Source organism: Pangasianodon hypophthalmus, chromosome 10 (assembly GCF_027358585.1).
Source record: "Pangasianodon hypophthalmus isolate fPanHyp1 chromosome 10, fPanHyp1.pri, whole genome shotgun sequence".
Lineage (NCBI taxonomy): Eukaryota > Metazoa > Chordata > Actinopteri > Siluriformes > Pangasiidae > Pangasianodon > Pangasianodon hypophthalmus.
The window spans coordinates 13,933,131-13,953,207 of record NC_069719.1 but is presented as its reverse complement, the minus strand read 5'-3'; the positions used below and the strand labels follow the sequence as shown (position 1 = coordinate 13,953,207).

The 20,077-nt window shown below is 38.3% G+C and overlaps 1 protein-coding gene across 3 annotated transcripts in view; it reads left to right on the top strand.

Moving 5' to 3' along the window:
* Positions 1–3,280: 3,280 nt before the first annotated feature.
* akap6 (A kinase (PRKA) anchor protein 6) overlaps positions 3,281–20,077 on the top strand; it is a 95,151-nt gene continuing 78,354 nt past the window's right edge. For 2 of the 3 annotated variants that reach the window (XM_053237433.1, XM_053237435.1), the window contains exons 1-2: positions 3,281–3,421; positions 12,460–12,829. In XM_053237433.1, coding sequence (XP_053093408.1) covers positions 12,506–12,829 — 324 coding nt within the window. In that variant the 5' untranslated portion in view covers positions 3,281–3,421; positions 12,460–12,505. Of the gene's footprint in view, positions 3,422–3,498; positions 3,647–12,459; positions 12,830–20,077 lie in introns of all 3 variants that reach the window. The other variant, XM_053237434.1, reaches the window with a different exon arrangement.

Sequence of the window (20,077 nt, the reverse complement as noted above, 5' to 3'; positions counted from 1 at the left end):
TGTCATCCTATTCTGTTTTTTTTTATAGCATCTAAGCAAAACTAAATAATATACATGTCAAAGTAGTATTATTTAATGCATATTTTTTTATAGCGGTCAGCTTGATCTTGCATATTGGAATAAGACTGCAACAAACAAACAAACAAATAAACAAACTATAGCATAAACTGTATTAAAAAATGGAAATGTTTTATGTGTAAGTGAATAAGTCAGAAGGTATCATGGAGTTCTACACTATCAGTGTGTATGCATGTGTCTGTAATTTCATTTACTCCCATGAAATTATTCATATTTAAAGCTCACCTGCTATGCAAGGCAAGGCCATGTCCAGAATCCTCGCTTTCACTGTCAGCTTTTGGACTTGTCAGAAAACTTCTTTCATTTAAGATTACCAGCACTGAAGATACTCCAGCCTCCAGGAGGCTAATTTTGACCAGTCAGTGATGATGGCATTTTCTGTGCCAGCCAGTGTGATTCCTGTAGATTAAGCCTAATAGAGCTAATTCCTAGCTTTAAGTCACTCATCATCTCAGGCTGCCATGTTTCAGATAATATGCTGTAGGGATTTCCATCTAAGGGAAGCGTTCACACTGTTGTCGCTCTACTCCAAGGCAGAAATGGTAATAATTGGCAGAGTAATAGGATCATTTTTCCTTAGGTTAATTGGTGTCTTCTGTTTGGGCCTGAGATCACTTTCACTTGATATGGATCATTTATATGCAAGGATATATTTTCTCAGGTCTTAATTGTTCCCTGTAGCAATGTAGTGAAATGGTGCATGTAAAGTACTTCATAAAAGTTAATAGTAAAAGGAACAAAATTGGGTTGTGAAAATTGCTTTTGTGGATACAGTGCTGTACATCATACTATGTGTAGTTATGTTAATAGAAAATACAAAGTTGTCTTCATATAATTTCTTTCTTTTCAATCTCTGACGATTTTGAATTGTGAGCGTGGCTAGGTAATGGCAGTTTGTCAGTTTGTTTTTAAGTTGCTCTTATGTTGTTTACATGTGACAAGAACCTTGTCTGTGTTTTTTTTCCCAGCCTGTGGGTGGTACAGCAGTTATGGGTTGGTAACAGGCTTTTAAAGAAGGTAAAAAACCTGTTGAAACAGGCTAATCCTTTGTCAACTTCTTAACTCAATGCCACAATTATAGCTCTCTCCAACCTCTTTGTTTGTCAAGAACATACCACTGCTATTACATTCTTACCATACACCCTTTTGTTAGGAAGAGCAGTATGTTCCCAAAAAAAGGTACACTGTAGCGTAACAGACTCAATACTATATCAGACATGAAGATATATACAGTATATATACAATATTTTCTTATACATACATTACTAAATTGATGTAATTATACTCAAAGATTATGTTATATATGTTTTCCCAACTTTAACTGGAAATTAAAATTATGGATTGACTGGGTCTTCCTGAAATCTGTTCTGTTGTTTAAAAATCAACAAATTTATGAATTGTCTTTTGCTCAAAATGAGGTACACCCCATGACAAAAAACAAACAAACAAACAGAAACACAGAGACACACAGGTAAATAATGGACATTGTCTCCATAATTTACCTCTTCGATTATTGACCAGCCCTTTTCAGAGTAGATTCCCTACTGTTCTTGGCTTTGTAGCTTTAATTTAGTCCACCAGGAATATCAGTAATATGTACTGAATCTTTCTGAAGACACTGAAATTCACACACTTTATGTTCTCAGTTTTTAAATAGAAGCCTACTTTTTTGTGACATAAGTGGAAATTTTAAGAGAGAAATGGTTATGAGTAGAAGGCATTTGGGAAGCTAGGAACTTTTAATTATCCAATTAACCATTAAAGAGTTCTCAAAGAACCATATTGTCTAGGAAAGTATTATAATTTCCACAGAAGTACCACCTGATACAATCTGACCAGACAACTGCTGAATTACATCTGTAACTCAGAAGACTCATTGTCACTGGATTGCTGTACACCCTGTGTGTCTCTCAAAGCCAGGCCATGCCTCCTTTCTCACTCTTGCAACATTATTGCCATCCAGTGGAATTTGGAGAGAAATTCAATAACAAAGTGTTTCACACTGCTGCATCCTTCCTTTTACTGGATTCTAATAAAAATGAGATGGAATTTTAAAGTGTGATATTGGCCACCGCTCTACAGTTTTGTCATTGTCTATTTAATACATTGACACATTTATTAATTTTCAGTAATATATTTGAGGGGCTGCACTGGTGCAGTGGTCCAGAGTCCCTGGTTCAATCCTGAGCTTGAGTTTGTGCGAGTTTTGCATGTTCACCCCCATGTTCCCATGCATTTTCTCTGGGTTTTCTGGTTTCATCCTGAAAAAGGTGCAAAAAACGTGCAGGTAGGTGGATTGGGTACACTAAGTTATCCCTAGGTGTGAATGAGTGTGTGTGTGTGTGCGCATGGTGCACTGTAATGGACTGGTGTCCCATCCAGGGTGAATTCTCCTGCCTTGTGCCCAGTGTTCTCAGAATAGGCTCCAGACTCACCACTGATGAGGATAAAGCAGTTAATAAGTGAAATGATCAATTAATGATCAACTAATGAGTGAAAAGTATATTTTGTTTTGTCAACAATGAACAAAATAAATCCCTTATTAACTCAAGTTGTCTACAACAATATATAATTATGGCTTTTTTGTGAGTAAATAAGAGGGTCTCAGATATGAGTGTGTCAAGTACAGTGCAATAAGAGCAGCCTTTATTTATTTAGTGCAAAAACTTATTGTATTTAGTATAAATGCTTTTGAATATACTTAATACAGGAAACTATTGTTATTGTAATCATAATCATAATTCCAAAACATTGCATGCTGCAGTCTTTTCTGATGTACTAGTTCTCTGATGTTCATTTTCCAAATGTCTATTTTTTTAAACTTTTTTTTAAACTGATGTAGAGATGTTTTCAACTGCCTTTCATTAGTATTTATAGTCTATAGGTTTAAATAATTTGTGCATTAAAAAGATAACGAATAGTAACGCAATAAACTTCACAAGGGGTTTCAGGTTGTTTTTACTAAGGTCAGATTATAATATAATAAAATTAGTAGTTTTAACATAGTAGCATAATTATGAAGCATAACGTGGCCTAGTAATATATATTAGATTAATATAGGGTAAATTTCGGTCACCGCTCTCCTGTCTCCTGTAGCCCCGCCCACCTCAAGCGCCACACCTCGCCAACCAATCACAGCGCAGCGTGACTGTTCCATCACTCCACAGTTTCCCAGGCAACAGGGCTGATCGGCTGAAGGCGCTGCATCATCAGCATCCGCTCTTCCGCGCTGCTCGAGGCCGCAGTGTCTCAGCACACACACACACACACACACACACCTCCCCCACATCACAGCCTCACTCACTCACGCCCTGAGCACGGGATGGAGTAAAGCAGGGATCAGGTGAGTGCCACACGCATCTCCTTTCTCACTGATGTTGTTATTGTGCTTTTGGATGAGACAGACCCTTGTGTTCCTAGTGCCAAGGTTATACTGCGCGGATAGCGATGACTGGCAAAGCGGCATCCTGCTTTGTCAAGGAGGCCTGCAGAGAGGGAAAAGCTGCCGCATACACACAGCTTTCACTGGAGAACACATCCAGCCATTAGGGAAGTGTGTATTTTCTAAGTGAGTGCTAGCGGTTGTTTTGATGCTATATTTTGGCCTTGAGGAAAGGGATACAGGCAAGACAACAGGATATGAACCTGTGCACAGCTTTTCCTTTGTAGAAAGCAGAGTGTTTACATACATAGGCTCTGTGTTTATATTTGTATGAGTGTGTGTGTGTATGATTCAGGAGTATTTCTGCTGATGCTCTTGCTGGCTGAGTGGAGACTGAAGGGTTAATAGTGAGTGTGCTTCTTGAGGCATTACGGTTTAGCACTGTTACTGCTTTGGCCCTGTCCACCGCCTGCCACTGAGCCTCAGGTATAAGGTAAGTGTTGTGTGTATTGTGAGGTGTGGTTTAAGGCATCTCGGTGACCGTTTTGTACATCTCACATGTGCGTGCAGTGTTTTAAATATGTCTGTCCTAAGCTCTGGGCTGTTGATAGTGTCAGTTTGTGTCTATAGGTAGAATTCCCTCTTGTCCGGCCCCTCCCTGTTCTGCGAGACACTTGTTTTATTATGGTGATGAATCTCTGTGCTTCAGAAGAAAAAGGAGGGGTGAGATCAGGAGGGATATGGAGCCCTTTTCCATTAAAGTTGTCCCCTGCTGGTACCAGAGCTTAAACCTTTTCTACAGCTTCCCGTCTTTGTTTTATCCTCAGAGCATTAAAAGTGTGCTTTGAGCCTGTTATGATGGGAGATAGGTGACCCAGAACATAGGCCACCTTCATGTACAGGACCTCAGAGGCAACAGTAACCTTGGAGCTTGGTTTTACAAATCATAAGCTTTTTGTTTCTAGCTATATATTTTAACCTCATAATCCCAAACATGCTCAGGTAAAAGATTCTAATGTTAGATGATTCAAGAGCTTTGTAACAAATATGTTCTGATAGTCATATCATATTTCAAGTGAAGAGTGCAGCAATGTTCTGAACTATCACTCGGTCATATTGAGAACAACTAGCCTTTAGCAGAAAGCACAGTAGGGTGGGGCAGTGGGCAGATAGCCACTTTTAGTCTTGAGCTTACAGCATTATTAAACCTGTTTGTGGGGGAAATTGTTTATATGCAAGAATGAGAATTCGTTATATCTGTATTAACGAACTAGTGACCTATAAGTGTATCGCCGGTATGTTGTATGCTGTCCATATGCTGTCCTTCTCCTGTTTTCTTATGCTGTGCTCAGGTTATTGTGCTGTTGATTTGAGTTGTTATATCTCTCTTTATGGAGTTCAGGACAGCTGCGAGGTCATCGCTACAGGAGCATTGAACTTGGTGATTAAAAGGTTCCCTCCAGTCATTGTGTTAATTAAGTTCAAAGGTCAACATATTGATGTCAGAACCAGGAAATGAATGCCTTAGAGATACAGTGCATACAATACAATGAAACAATTCTTTAACCACAGCAGAGGATTCACTCTTATAGGTTTGAAATCTATAAGTATATGGTATTTTGTCACATAGCAGACTACAGGGAAGGCTCTTAAATGTGTGGTGATGTATTCAGAGTTCTGCTTGAGACAGCATTATGTAGTATGTGGATGTAGTGTGAGGAAATGCAAGAGGTTTGAATGTTTAAGTGTAATGACCAGTGATACACCCTGTCGGTAACCATACACCTGACACAAGGGCCAATGTGTTTGCTGACTCACTGTATAAGCTCATCCTCTTTATTAGGCTGACTTCCAGTCCTAATGCCTTGCTAACCTACAGTATATCTGACATTTTCTTGTTAACATGTGTTTTGAAATAATGTCCTGAAATTGAACTGTTCATAAAATAAGCTGTCGATTGGTTTGCTGTTAATGAGGTTTGCAAAGCATACTGGCTGGCCTCAGATCTTTACAAAACCACTAGGAACACAAAACCCTTTTTACTCAAAATACACTTGTAATGGTGTCAATAAACATTTAAACTATGTGACTGTACAGTATAGTGCAAATTCAGAATTACCATTTCAAACTCTGTCAAGAAGGGTCTTAGGATCAGACATCTTACTGAAGAGGTTTTTATGTAATTTTATCCATCTTTCCAACAATATAGCAATACAGTCAAAAGTAATTTCAGTTACGTACATTTTCTCTTAGGTTTTGTGCTATCCATGTGTGAACGGCTGGATAAATTCTACTCTTTAAAAAATGAGTCATCTCTGAAAGGATGATTTATACAGATACACCAACAACTGAGTGAGCGACAGTTCTGTAGGTAGAAATGCCTTGTCCATAAGAAAGGTCAGAGGAAAATGGCCAGATAGGTTCAAGCTGCCAGGAAGTATTTAACTCATATAATCACTCTTTGCATCTGTGGTGAGCAGAAAAGCATCTCAGCATGCACAAAACATTGAACCGTGAGGTGGTTGGGCTACAACAGCAGAAGACCAGGTTCCACTCCTGTCAGCCAAGAACAGGAATCTGATACCATCATGGCTGCAGGCTCACACTAACTGGACAGGTGTTCCTAATAAATTGGTGTATGTATACATGCTGTAATATATTCTGAGAAATAATGGAAAAAAACACAGAGGACAGTTCATCCTTCCTCAAAAATTGCAGCTTGTAGGGTTATTTCTATGAATTATTGAGGATCACCTGATACTTTTGAGACTAACTCTCTCTCAGATTTAGCCATGTTAGGCAGTTCAGTGTCACTGAGCATTCTCTACTGGAAATATACTTATGAGCAAGATACCTATAGGTTAGGCCTTAAGACTTAGCATAAAATTCCTGGAAATGTACTGAATATACTGAAATGCATATTCATGAGTGTTTCATGTGTGAATAATAAATACTTAAGTATAAAGGTATGAATTAACTTTTTGATCTAGTGTCCCTAGGAGATTAGATATTCTAATACTTGATCAAAAGTTCAGAAGACAGTCCTAAAAAGAGAGTTAGAGACAAGAGAATTTGGTTCATTTCAATATTTTAATATGATTTTAATATGTTTCACTGAAAGTTATTAAGAGTATAGAGAAGGTAACAGAAATGACCGCAGTAATGGCAGTCTGCTTGACTCCATGGTGAAGAATTATGTGATAGGAGTGATATTAAAGATTTTTTACAAGGTATGAAGGTCAGTGATTTCAGATGAATAGAATAGCAGGACGTCATTTAATATAGAGAGGAAATTATGTAATATGCCATGAGCCTATAAACTGTACAGTGTAATATGCAGTAATTTAAAGAAAGACAGATTATATATGTTCTGCCAAAATTAAATTCAGTTCCATTATATTTTTATAGGACTTTTAGAAATCGACATTGTCACAAAGCAGCTTCACAGAAACCCAGATGCAGATTTAGATCTTTAGCTGGAGGTGACAGTGACATCCTTCTCGTGGTTTGTATGATGGTGAAGGATAATGAGCCATAATGTGACATAATCACTTTCTACAGCTTCAGGTATAAACATGGGAATGGGTTAAGCTGGCTTTACACTGTTTGATTTGCCGTTGCAGACAAAAATCCTACATCATAAATCCATTGTAGCACATAATGTGACAAGCTAACCTGCAGCTGATTTAGTGCCACCACGACCAAAGTATCAGAAATTTTTGACTAAAATCTCAGTGAGACCACTTCTGTGACGCTCGTCTAAAAGCCACCAATAGGAGGATGGCATAGTATGATGCGAAACTCAGCTACAAATACAATCGCAAAACCGTGGCAATGGTGAAATGTAAACAAAACTTGGTAATGGGCAGAAAAAAATACCCTTATTACCTCAAGCTCACTTTGAAGAATGTTTCTGTTTATGTGACCCCATTTTCTGCACAAGCCCGGATCACGCTGATTGACATAATCACGCTAGTGACGTAATCAGAACATAATTCTTAATAATTCTTCATAAGTCTTTAATTGCAGATCTATGGTTGGAGGATCTTCATCGTATAATCTGACATGAGCATGTTATCACACAGTCTGTTACAGAATTCCGAAAAGATTATAGTGGGATCATCTTGTACAGTGTGACAAGTAATAATCTTAAAACTGTGAACAAGAACAAAGACCTTTTTCTAATCTGTGATTTTGTAAATATAAGGATGATATAAGATGACTCAATTAGGATTTTATTACTCCCCTTTAATACCAAAGAAAAAGGCTTGGTTATTTTTTTCAGTATTAAAAAAAGGTAGCCTTTCCCTCCTATGAAAAAAAATCATATTCTTTATCTGCAGTTATCAATTGTGCTCCTCTTTGGTATGGATCTGTGCAGTATTTAGGAAGGCATATTTTTGTAACATGCCTGCTTCCCAAAACAATGAATAATTCAGGGCACGTGGCCTGGAGTCCCAGAGAGAAGAATCCTGACTTTGTTCCCCTGCAGACAATCGTCTCAGGTCCTCCATGCTCTCTGGCTGAAGCCCACCCACCAACCCCACACACACACACACACACATACTTGGACTCACTGTTCAAACCACTGTTCTGGTAATGCACCCTGTGCATCACCATAACTCAGATGATGCCAGTTATGGTGATTCACTGCCTGGCAGGAAATAGGTTTTAAACACAGTTATGAGGATGATGGTGTTATAAGATTATTGTGAGTTTCCTCCTAACACACCCACACTCTTATGTCCAGCTATCCAGTTGTATTGATTCAGGCACATATGGGATATCTGAGTTATCAAACCCAGAATGCAATATGATAGGCCTGTACAGAGAGCAGAAACATGGGTGTGCCCTGAAATGGAGCAGTTTCACTGCATGAAAAATGGCCTGTGTTGTAGGTTACTAATTTAAGCTACTTCTTGGTGCATCTTCATTAATATAACTCTGTGTATTTATTTATTATGTTATTGTGTATCATTGCGTAAAACATCTCATTGTCTAGTTATAGATGGGGTTTCTTTTAGTTCCTTGATATTCCACAGTAATCTTGCTATTAGAGATTATTTTTTACGTAACAATAACTGAGTGCTATTATCACTGTAGCTCACTATTAATTTTTATAATGGATGCACCATCAACACAGAGCAGCTTTTCTGCTTCAGATATTGACATGCAGGTGATGTTAGATGCCTGTTGTTACTTCCTAGATGGTTATTACTGTCATGTTTATGTGGGTTTAAATTTAGCGTGGTGTTTAGTAGGTCTGTCCAGCAGTAAATCAGAGACTTGGCTAATTTTGGACAGCTTTAATTAAGATGGCTTGTTGCTAGGTATTTTGCAGATTCAGCAATGTCGATTACTGGGGTAATAAGTGCAGTGCGTAACTACATAAGGCTTTTCAGAGTCAGCTGCGAAGAGATCTCGGGTCTCACGTAAACAACTTTTGTGATTTGATCCTAAATTTCATGGTTATGAGGTTACATTTGTGGGACATGAAACATGAAAATGTTCTTATATGTATGCAAACTGAAAAGTATGCATAAAAACATTTCTTTGTGCTCATGCACCAATACACTAGTGCACTCTCACCTAGGGGATTTTCAGTCAGTTTCAGGATGATATAAGGGAGTGACCGGCTGAATGATTTAAATAATGAATGAATCTAATATTGCTGAAAGAGTGGATTTACCAAGATACATTAGACTAGTATTTCCCGTGATCAGAAGTAGCTTATACTCCTGAGAGTCATAATTGTGGACCGTTTTAGCAGAAAATTACTAGGACTAATAACATAACCAGCCACTACTCAGGCTTACACAGTCTTCTTTGGGTATGACAGCGTGTCATGAAGAGTACAGTGATACCAGGTTTTTAAAGCTCTGTATGGACATGCAGTGTTATCCCATTACATACCCCATACCGACAAAGCGAACTGAGACTCAAGTAAATCATATTTAACCCACATATTTAAAGGTCACATTTTAAAAGAGGAGGAAGAGACAAAGATATAGTGGTTTAGTTGCTGGTTCAGTAGAAAACAACCTCGGCTGAAGTCCTTTATCATGGTTTTGAAAAAAATTATACCACTGTGCTTGTGTTTTTGATGCTTTTCACATGGTCAAACATTAATTTCTTCAGACTCCCCTGCTGTGCCTTCACATGCCAGTAATCCTCCATAATAATTCTCATTTTTGTTTAACGTCTAATAGTACACAGCTTCTTCTTCTTTCGGCTGCTCCTGTTAGGGGTTGCCACAGCGGATCATCCGTCTCCATTATGGATATCTGGTTTATGATGCACATATTTGATTTGGCACAGGTTGTTACGCCGGATGCCCTTCCTGACGCAACCGTCCGTTGTATCCGGGCTTGGGACCAGCACTGAGAGTGCACTAGCTTGTGCAACCCCAGTGGCCGGGTTTGATGCCCAATGTGGGGCGTAAACCCACAACCCTAAGAGTAAGAGTCTCATGCTCTACTGACTAAACTACTAATAGTACACAGCTTGCTGTTTAAATAATCATCTGTATGACTGAAACACTAAAGCCATGCACCCTCACCATAGGTTTACACTTTAGTGCAAACCAACTGTACACTTGGAGGAAGAGCGTAGGCTTTAGCGAACATGAAAAGTAACAGGAGCCAATGAGTGGACTAGTCTACTTTATCAGCAACCCCTTTGCTCCTGCGAAGTCATTGTGGTCAAATGATCTAAACATGGAGGCCACCATGGCAGGGTGACCAATGGTATTTTAAATAAGCTGGCTTGTTCAAAGCCTACAAAGCTATTTGACTGTTCATCGCTTATAAGAAATGTAAAGATGATTTTGCTGTGCACACCTTTGTAAGTCCCTGGTTCCTTGGGTTAAAGTTAATGGCCTAAGCACAATGACACAAGCCATATGTTTTGTATAGCCAACATATTGATTCTGGTTTATAAGCATAAAGATAGACTTACCTCATAGCCAGAGTACCTTTTGCTCTTTTTGACACCAAATTACTATATGCAGTTTGCTTTCAGTGGCTTTGTTATTAAGTACTTGACAGAATTAGGGGGTTTGTGCTATTAGATAATATGTCACATTTTATTGCTCAGATTGTGACTCAGCCGAGGCACTTGCTATAAATGCTCGGTGTTATTTATCCAGGGTTTTTTCATGATCTCATTCTTCAGCCTTTGCCTCATTCTGACACACAGAGGAAGTGAGAGTCATATGAAGGATCTTGCAGTCATCATAGTACAAGCTCTCTAAACCCCAACCCCCCCCCTCGCTAGATTCTGCACTGTTTACTGTAAGAAACGTCAGACCAGCTTGATAATGTGGTTTTACTAAAAATACATTTATGCTGTGAGCATTTATGTGCACTGTTTTTTTATGTGCACTGAAGTTTTTTATACTGTGAGCATTTATGTGCTCTGAAATTTTTTTCATGTGCACAGATTTATTTTTAATATAATTATGTGCACTGATTTTTCATCTTCTGTGATTATTTCCCCCTTGCTGCTCACAAGAGATGAGGCTTGCCTGTTTATTCTTTCCCACAGTACATCTCTCTCTCTCTCTCTCTCTCTCTCTGTGTCTCTCACACACTCATGTGGGTAAGATGAGTGCCACTCAGTGGCTGTCACTGTCTTAACAGGACTTTTAGAGGTGGAACGCGGGAATGAAATGCTGATTTCACTCTGGGAATGAATGAGGTTAAGCTCTTAAGGCAGCTGGAATATCTAGGATTCACTAAAGCTGGAAGAATGTTTGGCGGCAGAGTGAGGTTATCTTCCACTGACCAGCACAGTGGTACGTCCTCAGTCCTGTTGCGTATAACTGAGCACCCATTACATATTCGAATACAATTACTTCCTTATAGAGATAGGTATAGGTATCTGTCTTGTGAGTGTGTGTAACTTGCTATGTTAATCCACATTGCAGATGTTTTGCAGTTAATACAGATATTAATATAGTTTGCAGCTAATACAAATACGAATGGATTGTAAAGTCATTTGTAAAGTCATTTGCATCAGTATTCTCACTGCCCTTTGTATTTTATTTTTGCGGCATATATATATATATATATATATATATATATATATATATATATATATATATATATACACACATTATAAATTATATATAAAATTATAATTTAATTATATAATTATATAATTAAATAATATACATAATTATATTTTATATATAAGAATTATAAATATAGATTTATAGTATTAAGTCAATAACAAAATAATATGTTGAAATAACAAGTTATTAACTCAAAATAACTAGATATGAAGTCAAAGGTACTGACCTAATATCTTGAAATAATAAATAAGTGGGTTGTAACAAAAATCAGTTTTCTTATAAATGAGATAATCTTCTCACATGCCAAGATCTCTGCTGACAAGACATACGGGTTGTATGTCTTGTCAGCAGAGATCTTGGCATGTCAGTCTCTTTGGGCGGTTTGTAAAGAATTATAAAGTATCAGGAGAAACAGATTAGCAAGTATCACACTTTTTAACCATGCAGCTGGAGTATGCAGTTGACTTGCTGAATGCAGATCGATGCTGGTGAATTACAGAGAGAAGTGTCAGTGAGTCCAGTGCTCATGGAAAGAGAGCTAATATGAATGTCTGTGGTATCTTGTTCAAGGCAGTCGACTGATAAAACCTCATAACACTTACGTTACGTATAACATTTACGTGTTGGCTGGTATTGAGAGAGGATAAGTGTGATGGAAAAATTGCACACACTCCTGTTTACTTCAAAAGGGAAAATACTCAAAAATAAAAAGTCCTTGGGCATGTTATTGGGCAAGCGACAGCCAATTTGTGTGCCAGCAGAGCATGAAATGGATTGGCAGTGCATTTTCATCCCTAATCTCCTTTCAAACCTTAAAAATAAGTCAATGTGTTTCATACTTGTTCACTCATGTTCTCTCTCCCCTTCTTTCCATCCCTCTTTCTCTCATTCCCCCTTTTTCCTCTACCTTATTTATTCTCTGCAGAGTTTGTTCCAAAGTCCCCATCGTACGGATCTAGCACATTTTCATTATGAGCATTGCAGTGTCACCGGTGGCCAGTGAGGCTGCCTCACCTATGATCACCTCTGTCACTCCCACCTTGGAGTCCAGCCCTAAACAAGGTCCATGTGGGCCTAATGAAAGTGGCGATAAGGTGCTTCAGAGCCCAGAACATCGCCAGAGGTATCAAAAACCCCCTCCCCTGCACACAGGAGCTGACTGGAAGGTGGTGCTTCACCTGCCAGAGATTGAGACCTGGCTGAGAGCTACAGCAGAGAGAGTGAGAGATCTTACACAGTCTGTGCAGCAGGACAGCCTCAACAGGCACGTGGATGTTCACCTGGTACAGCTAAAGGTAAGAGACACCGTTTAATACCAAAGATAAAACTACTATATGCTGGGGGCCAGATGTACTATACATGCAGATGTAAATGAGGATGTGCTAAAGTGTGTACTTAAAGTGAATTCTGATTTGGATATAGACCAATGCAGCTTCTATAGCATTTATGCCACAATGCCACAAATGTCTTGTTTAGTGTGTTGAATTTCTTTGTTAGCTGTTATATGTTATGCGCTATTAACATTGGCAGACCAAAATCAGTGTAGTGTGCCTAAATAGTTAAAAATGTTCCCCATTACACCTTTTTCCCCCATAAATAAAGAATATCTGTGTAAACGAATGGAAACACTGTGCACTTTACAGTGCTGGCTACAGTGCAGCACATCTCTGATCAACATGCATGCTGCTAATTTACACCTCGTTTCCCGAGACAGACAAAATCACCCCCAAATCTGTCTGCTGGTAATCTCCCACAGTTTAGTACATGAAATATTTAATCTGACGCACTTACTAATTCTCAACCCTTTTTTTGTGCCAACTTCCTCCCTCGAATGCATATACAGTATATAAGCTTCTCTTACTTGTTAGCTAAGCCTTTCTTATTGTTAGCTACTTTAGCCTGGTAGCTCCAGTGCAAAACTGAAGAAACACAATTCTCTCAGTGTCCCTCTCAGTGTGTTTTGGGTGACCATCTACATTTGGTGGAGTATTAGCACTGGTTCTAAATGTGGTTTTTTTTTTTGCTAATTGAATCTTTCCAGTGCAGGGTGGAGTGCCCCATGAATAGGTTATGGGGTTATGGACATTTTTTGCACAGCCATCTGTATTTCCATTGTACAAATATAGAAATAGCAAACAGTTTAGATACTTCATATTTATATAAATAAGAAAATAATTGTAAAATAACAAGCTAGGTTATCTAACTCTGATAACAAAAATCTGTCAATCTGCCAAGATAATTCACTTTAGTTTAGCTTTATTGTCATGATGCATATACACAGGTGTACAGTATAATGAAACCTAGCTAGCCTCAGATGTAAACATATGACAAGTATTAATGCAAATAACATGACACACAAGACACAGGACATTAGGTGATTAACAGGATTAGAAAGGACAGTGAACACAGTACACAATTCAAAACACAGTTTTAAGGCAATGATGATGGCTTTAATGATGGCTGTTGGTTTAAGCAAGCTAACTGTGCTTAGAAGCTAGCTAGATAGGTTAGCTACCTTATAATGAAGCTAAAGAAGCCCATCTTGCTAGCTAACTGAGCTAAGCTATCACAAGATAAGCTAATGAGGTGGGCCTAGGTTTAAAGTCATCGTAATGTTATTCCCCTGGTAACTGCTAGAGCTCCAATTCTACCCAATGCCCTTTTTAATTGAGCAATTATATAATTGCTGTATGAGGGCTTCCTATTAATAGAAAGCTTGCAGGCTGTGTATATTTGCAGTGCAGTGTCTTCAAGAAGAAGTGAAGTATTCTGGCTGGTTCTTAGAATGGCGGATAGACAAGACGGTGATGTTTGGAATTGAAGGCTTTAGACGCTGCATCAGGCACAGCTCTCTCAGCTTGTTCATTGTTCATGCAGGAGTGACGGAACATCTGTTGAAGACTACTCTTATAAGAGCACTATCTTCTCATCCCTCAGATTTCAGTTAGCTCTGACACGTGTTCCTCTGATCCCTTTTATGTTTAAAGCAAACACACTGAAGCTCCTCATGCCATGGCTTTTTATAGCCTAGCTGCGGTTGTCAATAAATCATGTGTGAGGGGTTTTAGCGGGGAAGGGACATGTTTGTCTTGTCTGTGTCAAAAAAAAAAACCAAAAACACTGTGACTTCCAGGACAGTGTTTTAAGTGAAGTGAATATGTTACTACCATCTTGATAACTTCATGTATGTGGAAAATAACATCTCTAACAGCATGCTTAGATAGTTGCTTTGGAGGTATTTTAATAGAAAATTATTTGAATAAAATTACTGTTGGTTTTTGGTTTTAGACATCTAAAAACTCAGAGTTCAGATAATTGCGGAAAACAAAGGCAGACAAATCCAAAGGGCAAGGAAGTAATCAAACTCAATATACAGGACGTGGGTCAGGTGATCTACAAGTCTTGAACTTGGAGGGGACTGAATCAGGGCCCCAGGCAAAACCAGTGTAGATATCCAGAGTGACAAACATAGGATGTAAAGCTTACTAACATCACTGAACAGGACTAAGACTCTGAAAGGTGTTGGTGAGTGAACCATTCTATTTAAAGGTGTGCATGATTAGAAGTCTGGAGATTGTGAAGAGGGATAGGATGCTTGTCAGTCTTGTGATTGCTCTTGTGCTGGAACTTGGAGTTTGTTGGCTGGGTGGGGATTGTGGGAAATGCAGTTTGTGGTTTCAGCAGAGATAGGCACAGATGCCAATGCAACAATTCTGAGACAATTTTTCCCTCATATTTTTATGTTGAAGCCCAGGAGAAGCAGCAACAAGGTAATTTGAATATGGCTGGTTCAGATGTTCATCAATGTCTAGCTCTTTTGTTTTTAATCACCTGACCAGCTGAGGTGCTAATCACCTAATCAGGTCGCATCTCCAGGGGCAAGTGAAATCAACCAAGATGGAGTGCTGTGTTTTTTTTTTGTTAGAGAGTGAATATAAGGATTTTTACAATAAGCTGAAACTGATATTTTAATTCCCTAATTTTTATGATATAACAAATATGTAAAAAAGCATTTTAAGACCAAATTAGAGTAATGCTGTTATTTTCTTTCCATTAAAACACAGTTTCTGATGTCCATAATAATAAGAAGTATATATCTACCTACCCACCCAGTACACAATTAGTCAGCTTGTTGTTACTCAGTGGCAGCATGGTTGTAATAGTTTTTCTGCAAGAAAGGCACTTTTTTCCCTTAAAAATTGATAGTCTGCACAATAGCTCAAGTTCAATTGGTAATAATAATAGTGTGGAGTGAACTCAAGACTCTGCATTGGGAATGATTGCTCTCTTTGTCTATTCTCTCAGCAGACAATGAGACAGTGATTCATTTTAGGTTACGTAGTGCAAACACTGCTGAATGGAATTGACTAAGGCTCCTCTGTTATTATGGCTCAGTTATTTCCATTCTTTCGTTAGATTCATTTCAGTGGTTCTTGAATACAAAACAGTTAGTAACGTGATTTATATGAGTGACAAAAATTAATAAATAAAGGGCATAATTTAGTCACTATCCCTAATCCCATTTTTTAAAGACATTTTTAGCCTTCTCAGTCTTCTGGTTTCATTTAAAAATCATTAAACCACATCAATTATAATTGTGATAATTGACAATCATTTTGATGGGTGAAAGTACAGACAAGATTAGTGACTGACAGAGTGTAGTGTTTTCAGTGCTCTAACAAACCTGGTAATAATTGTCCTTTGTGAGCTGACTCACTTGTCCTAAAGCAGTGTAAACAATAATCTATGCAGTGTTGTGGCCCACCAGGAGAGCAATTTTACACTCCTGCTGTGTCAGAGTCACTTTTAGATAAGTAAAGTCTGCCATCTAGTGGAGAAAATTATTATTATTTCAATTAATAAGTTGCTAGAATCATAGAATCATAGAATTCAGCAGAGCACACTAAAGGCTCAGTCATGTATAGCTACTTTTATAAGCAACGCGGACACACTGGAGTAGCCAGCTTTACCCTTGTCGCATTCTATATTTAAAAAAATTATGAGGCAAAAATTTTAATTTTAAATGCCCTCATTTTAAAGCATGAATTGATTTTATCCAAAAGAACCTTGAAATCACTTACATATAGTTGCTTACATTATAAAGGTCTGTAGTTTCGTTCAAATTAAATTAAACTAATGTCTGAAATATCTGAGACATACATGCATCCAGCTGTTAGAATGGATTGGTTATATTAGAAGTAATGTTTTGGTGAGGTCTCTAACTCTCCTGTTGAATATGGTGTGTGCTTTCAAAGTTGGTTGTTCATTTGACCAGTACACGGAAGTATCAACCTTTTGTAGAAGTCACCTGATGTTTGGGATGCATGCAGGTCAGTGGTGCCTTTTATTATTAGTTTTCCAACATGTGCATAAATAAGCAGTTAATGAAATGGTTAAAGAAACACAAAATCCAGAGTTTTACAATGACCTTCTCAGTTTCTCATTTTTTCCTTGTTAGACATTGCAGGAATAGACTGTGCTGTTATTTTCTCCATTCCAGGCATCACAAACTAAAATTTGTAAATGTGCTGATAATGTTGATATCATCTAATGTTTTTTTGGGGAACAAATTTAAGTAAAACTATACAATTGTATATTAATTTTTGCTCATTTCCATGAAGGATGCCAATAATTCTGCTGGCACTGTATCCTCATGCTAGTAAAAATTGGTCTAAGAATAACTGTAATAAAACCCTGTTAGAGAGGAGTTCGTGTGGGAGTTAGTAGGAGTATGAAAACAGAGTACTAGTAAAGGTTTTTATTCTACAATGCAAAAGAATACATCTTGGCAAATGGAAAAACATTTACTATAGTCTTATTTATCTAGTAATTCCTATTATAAGATTATTAAGTCTATTTCTAGCCTTTTTTTTTTTTTAATTTTACTAATTTCAAGCTTGAAATAGTTTTGTTCTATTGGCAGATAAATTTGCTAGTTTTAGCATTTATTTCTAGAAAGAAACAAAATGATCAGCCAATAGAATAAGAAAATTAAAGCTTGAAATTAGCCTAGAAATAGGTTTAATAATCTTATGTGTTTTTTGGAATCTACTGGATAAACCTGGCTATATTCAAGATATTTTCACTTGCTAAGGATGACATTTTTTGCAGTGTAATACATTCTGATGGTCATTTAGATCATATTATTTGCATCATATTATCATATTATCCTTTACTTGTTTTACATTTCTTCTCTTCAGAATGCTGCTATTTCACCATTGTTTATTGTTCATTTTGATGTCATCTTAAAATGGAGTGACTGTTTTTTGCTGACTTTCGATGCAGTTAGTTGAATGTATACTGATATCTGTTCAACACTAGATGGTGTCATCACCGGTATATTTGGCTTAGATGAAAAAAACACATCATGCCTACACATGAGGCATACTAACACTCTCAAAAAAGTTCACTGAAAAGGTGGTATAAATATGGCTACGTGCAGAATATGTAGTTGTCGCTGTACGGTGTGGTGCCATCATCCACCAGCAGCTGTGTGTAGAATGTAGAGAGGGAGAGGAGGGTGTGTGATCTTGCCTCACAGCTGCGGTGTCTACATTCCCTTCTGAGGCCTACCCACTAAATAATGTGCATACAGTGGGTGTGGGCAAACTTAAAGCAACCATGCCTCTAGTTATACTAGACACACATTCACACACATATGCATACAATGAGGCATATTCTGAGATGTACATAGTATAGACAGGATCAGGTCTCAGTTAGAGAAGGCTTGCAGCTGCTTGTGGATATTTATTTCGAGTGATGTAATCCCACCACTCTGGAGAATTCGAAGAATCCTGGCATGTTGTCGCGCCCAACAGGAGAAAGCGCAGGCGCGAGAGAAGGAAGCATTAAGAGGAGAACTGAGAGGGCAATGTTGACCAGAAAGGGTTTTCACTTCTTTAGAGCAGCCAAAAATCCCAGCCATTTTAATCTTTGTGGTTGATGGTTGCAATTTTACTCTTTAGAGTGTGAATTATAAGCTTCGACCTCATTCTTCTATATGAGATACAGTATTTGATTAATATATCTGGTTCAGCTCCTCCTATGGCACTCAGAATAGCCACAGAGACACTGAACAAAAATCTAAACCTGTTTTACGTTCAGAATCAACATAGAATATCAACATTCGACAGGTATATTAATACTTACTTCGGACCTGAATGAGACCATTTGGGTGTCAGTATAATTGAATTCGAATGAAAGACAATGTATATGTCACTGTATGACATTAGATGGGCAGCACAGTGGCTCATGTTGCCAGCTTAAAGCTCCACAGTCTCTGGTCCAGTTCTGAGCTCAGCTTTCTGTCTGTGTGGATTTTCCCTGTGCCCAGGTTTCCTTTGGCTTCTCTGGTTCCTTCCCACCTCCCCAAAACATGTTGATATTTGGATTGCCCACTCTAAATTACTGACATCCCATTTTGGATGTTATACCATCTCGCATCCTGTTCCTGGGATAGCTGCAGTCCCATCGGTTACTGAAGATGAATGGACGAATTATATTAGATTACCATATAAGAGAGTTTAATAGTTTTCAAACTACGTTATCTTGCTGGCTCACTAAGAGAAGGATTCCTTCATTCGTTTATCCCTGGCGAAATGGTGGCGCCAAGTGCAAAGTTAACATCATTAGGTGAAGAGGCTGTCCAGCAAATGTCCAGCCTAGCAACCCATAGCTCTGTCTCTGCCTCTCAGCAGCAACAAAATCAACAACAACAGAAAGTGACTGTGTCTAAGGGCGTGTGGAAAGTCATAGGCTCTTGGGAGTGTGAGTGTGACCTCCCCAGTAGCAGATGCCTGGCCCGTTTGCACTTGGCTATTTTCAGTGAACCCGGCACAAGGGCTGTGTGGAGGAGGGGAGGGAGGTCGAATCCCAAAATAACTGTGCAGTGGTGAGAGCCCCTCCTTCAGAGAGAGGCAGGGAAAAAGGGGTCAGCGTTGATGGTGTGAAAGACAGAGTAAAGGTGGACAGACAGAACAGCCTCTACAACATGTGAGCAACAGTGGCAGCGTAGATGCAGCTCAACCTTGCTTACTTTCTCTGAATGCATTGCTACTTTTTTATTTACTAAAGTTCTTTCTATTTCATCTGACTCATGCAGCCCAGAGGAGGTAAGCATATGCCATTATGGATGTGATTTTGCTGGCACTGGTGTAGAACAGGATAGTGTTAATGGGGTTAACTCATTTTCTTCAATGACAGGGACACTTGGAATATGATTATCATGCATTAGATTAGTATAATTTTATTCAGTTCTAGGATGTGCATGGTTAAGGTTACAGGCAATTATGTCATACATTATAATGCAATACATTATGCCATATATTATAATGCAGGCTTAAAATCTAATCTGCTCAGCTGGATCTATATAAAAATGATGTAACAGTTTGCACTGATTTTCTGCAGTCTGTATACTTAAGAATCTTTTTTGCTCATGGTTTAAAAAAGTGCTATTGTTATTGTTGTGTGTTTTTGCTGTGAAAAGTAAGAGTGCACATGGTGTTGAGAGGTTCTCTTCAGATCCCTGGTGTTGTTTTCAGTGT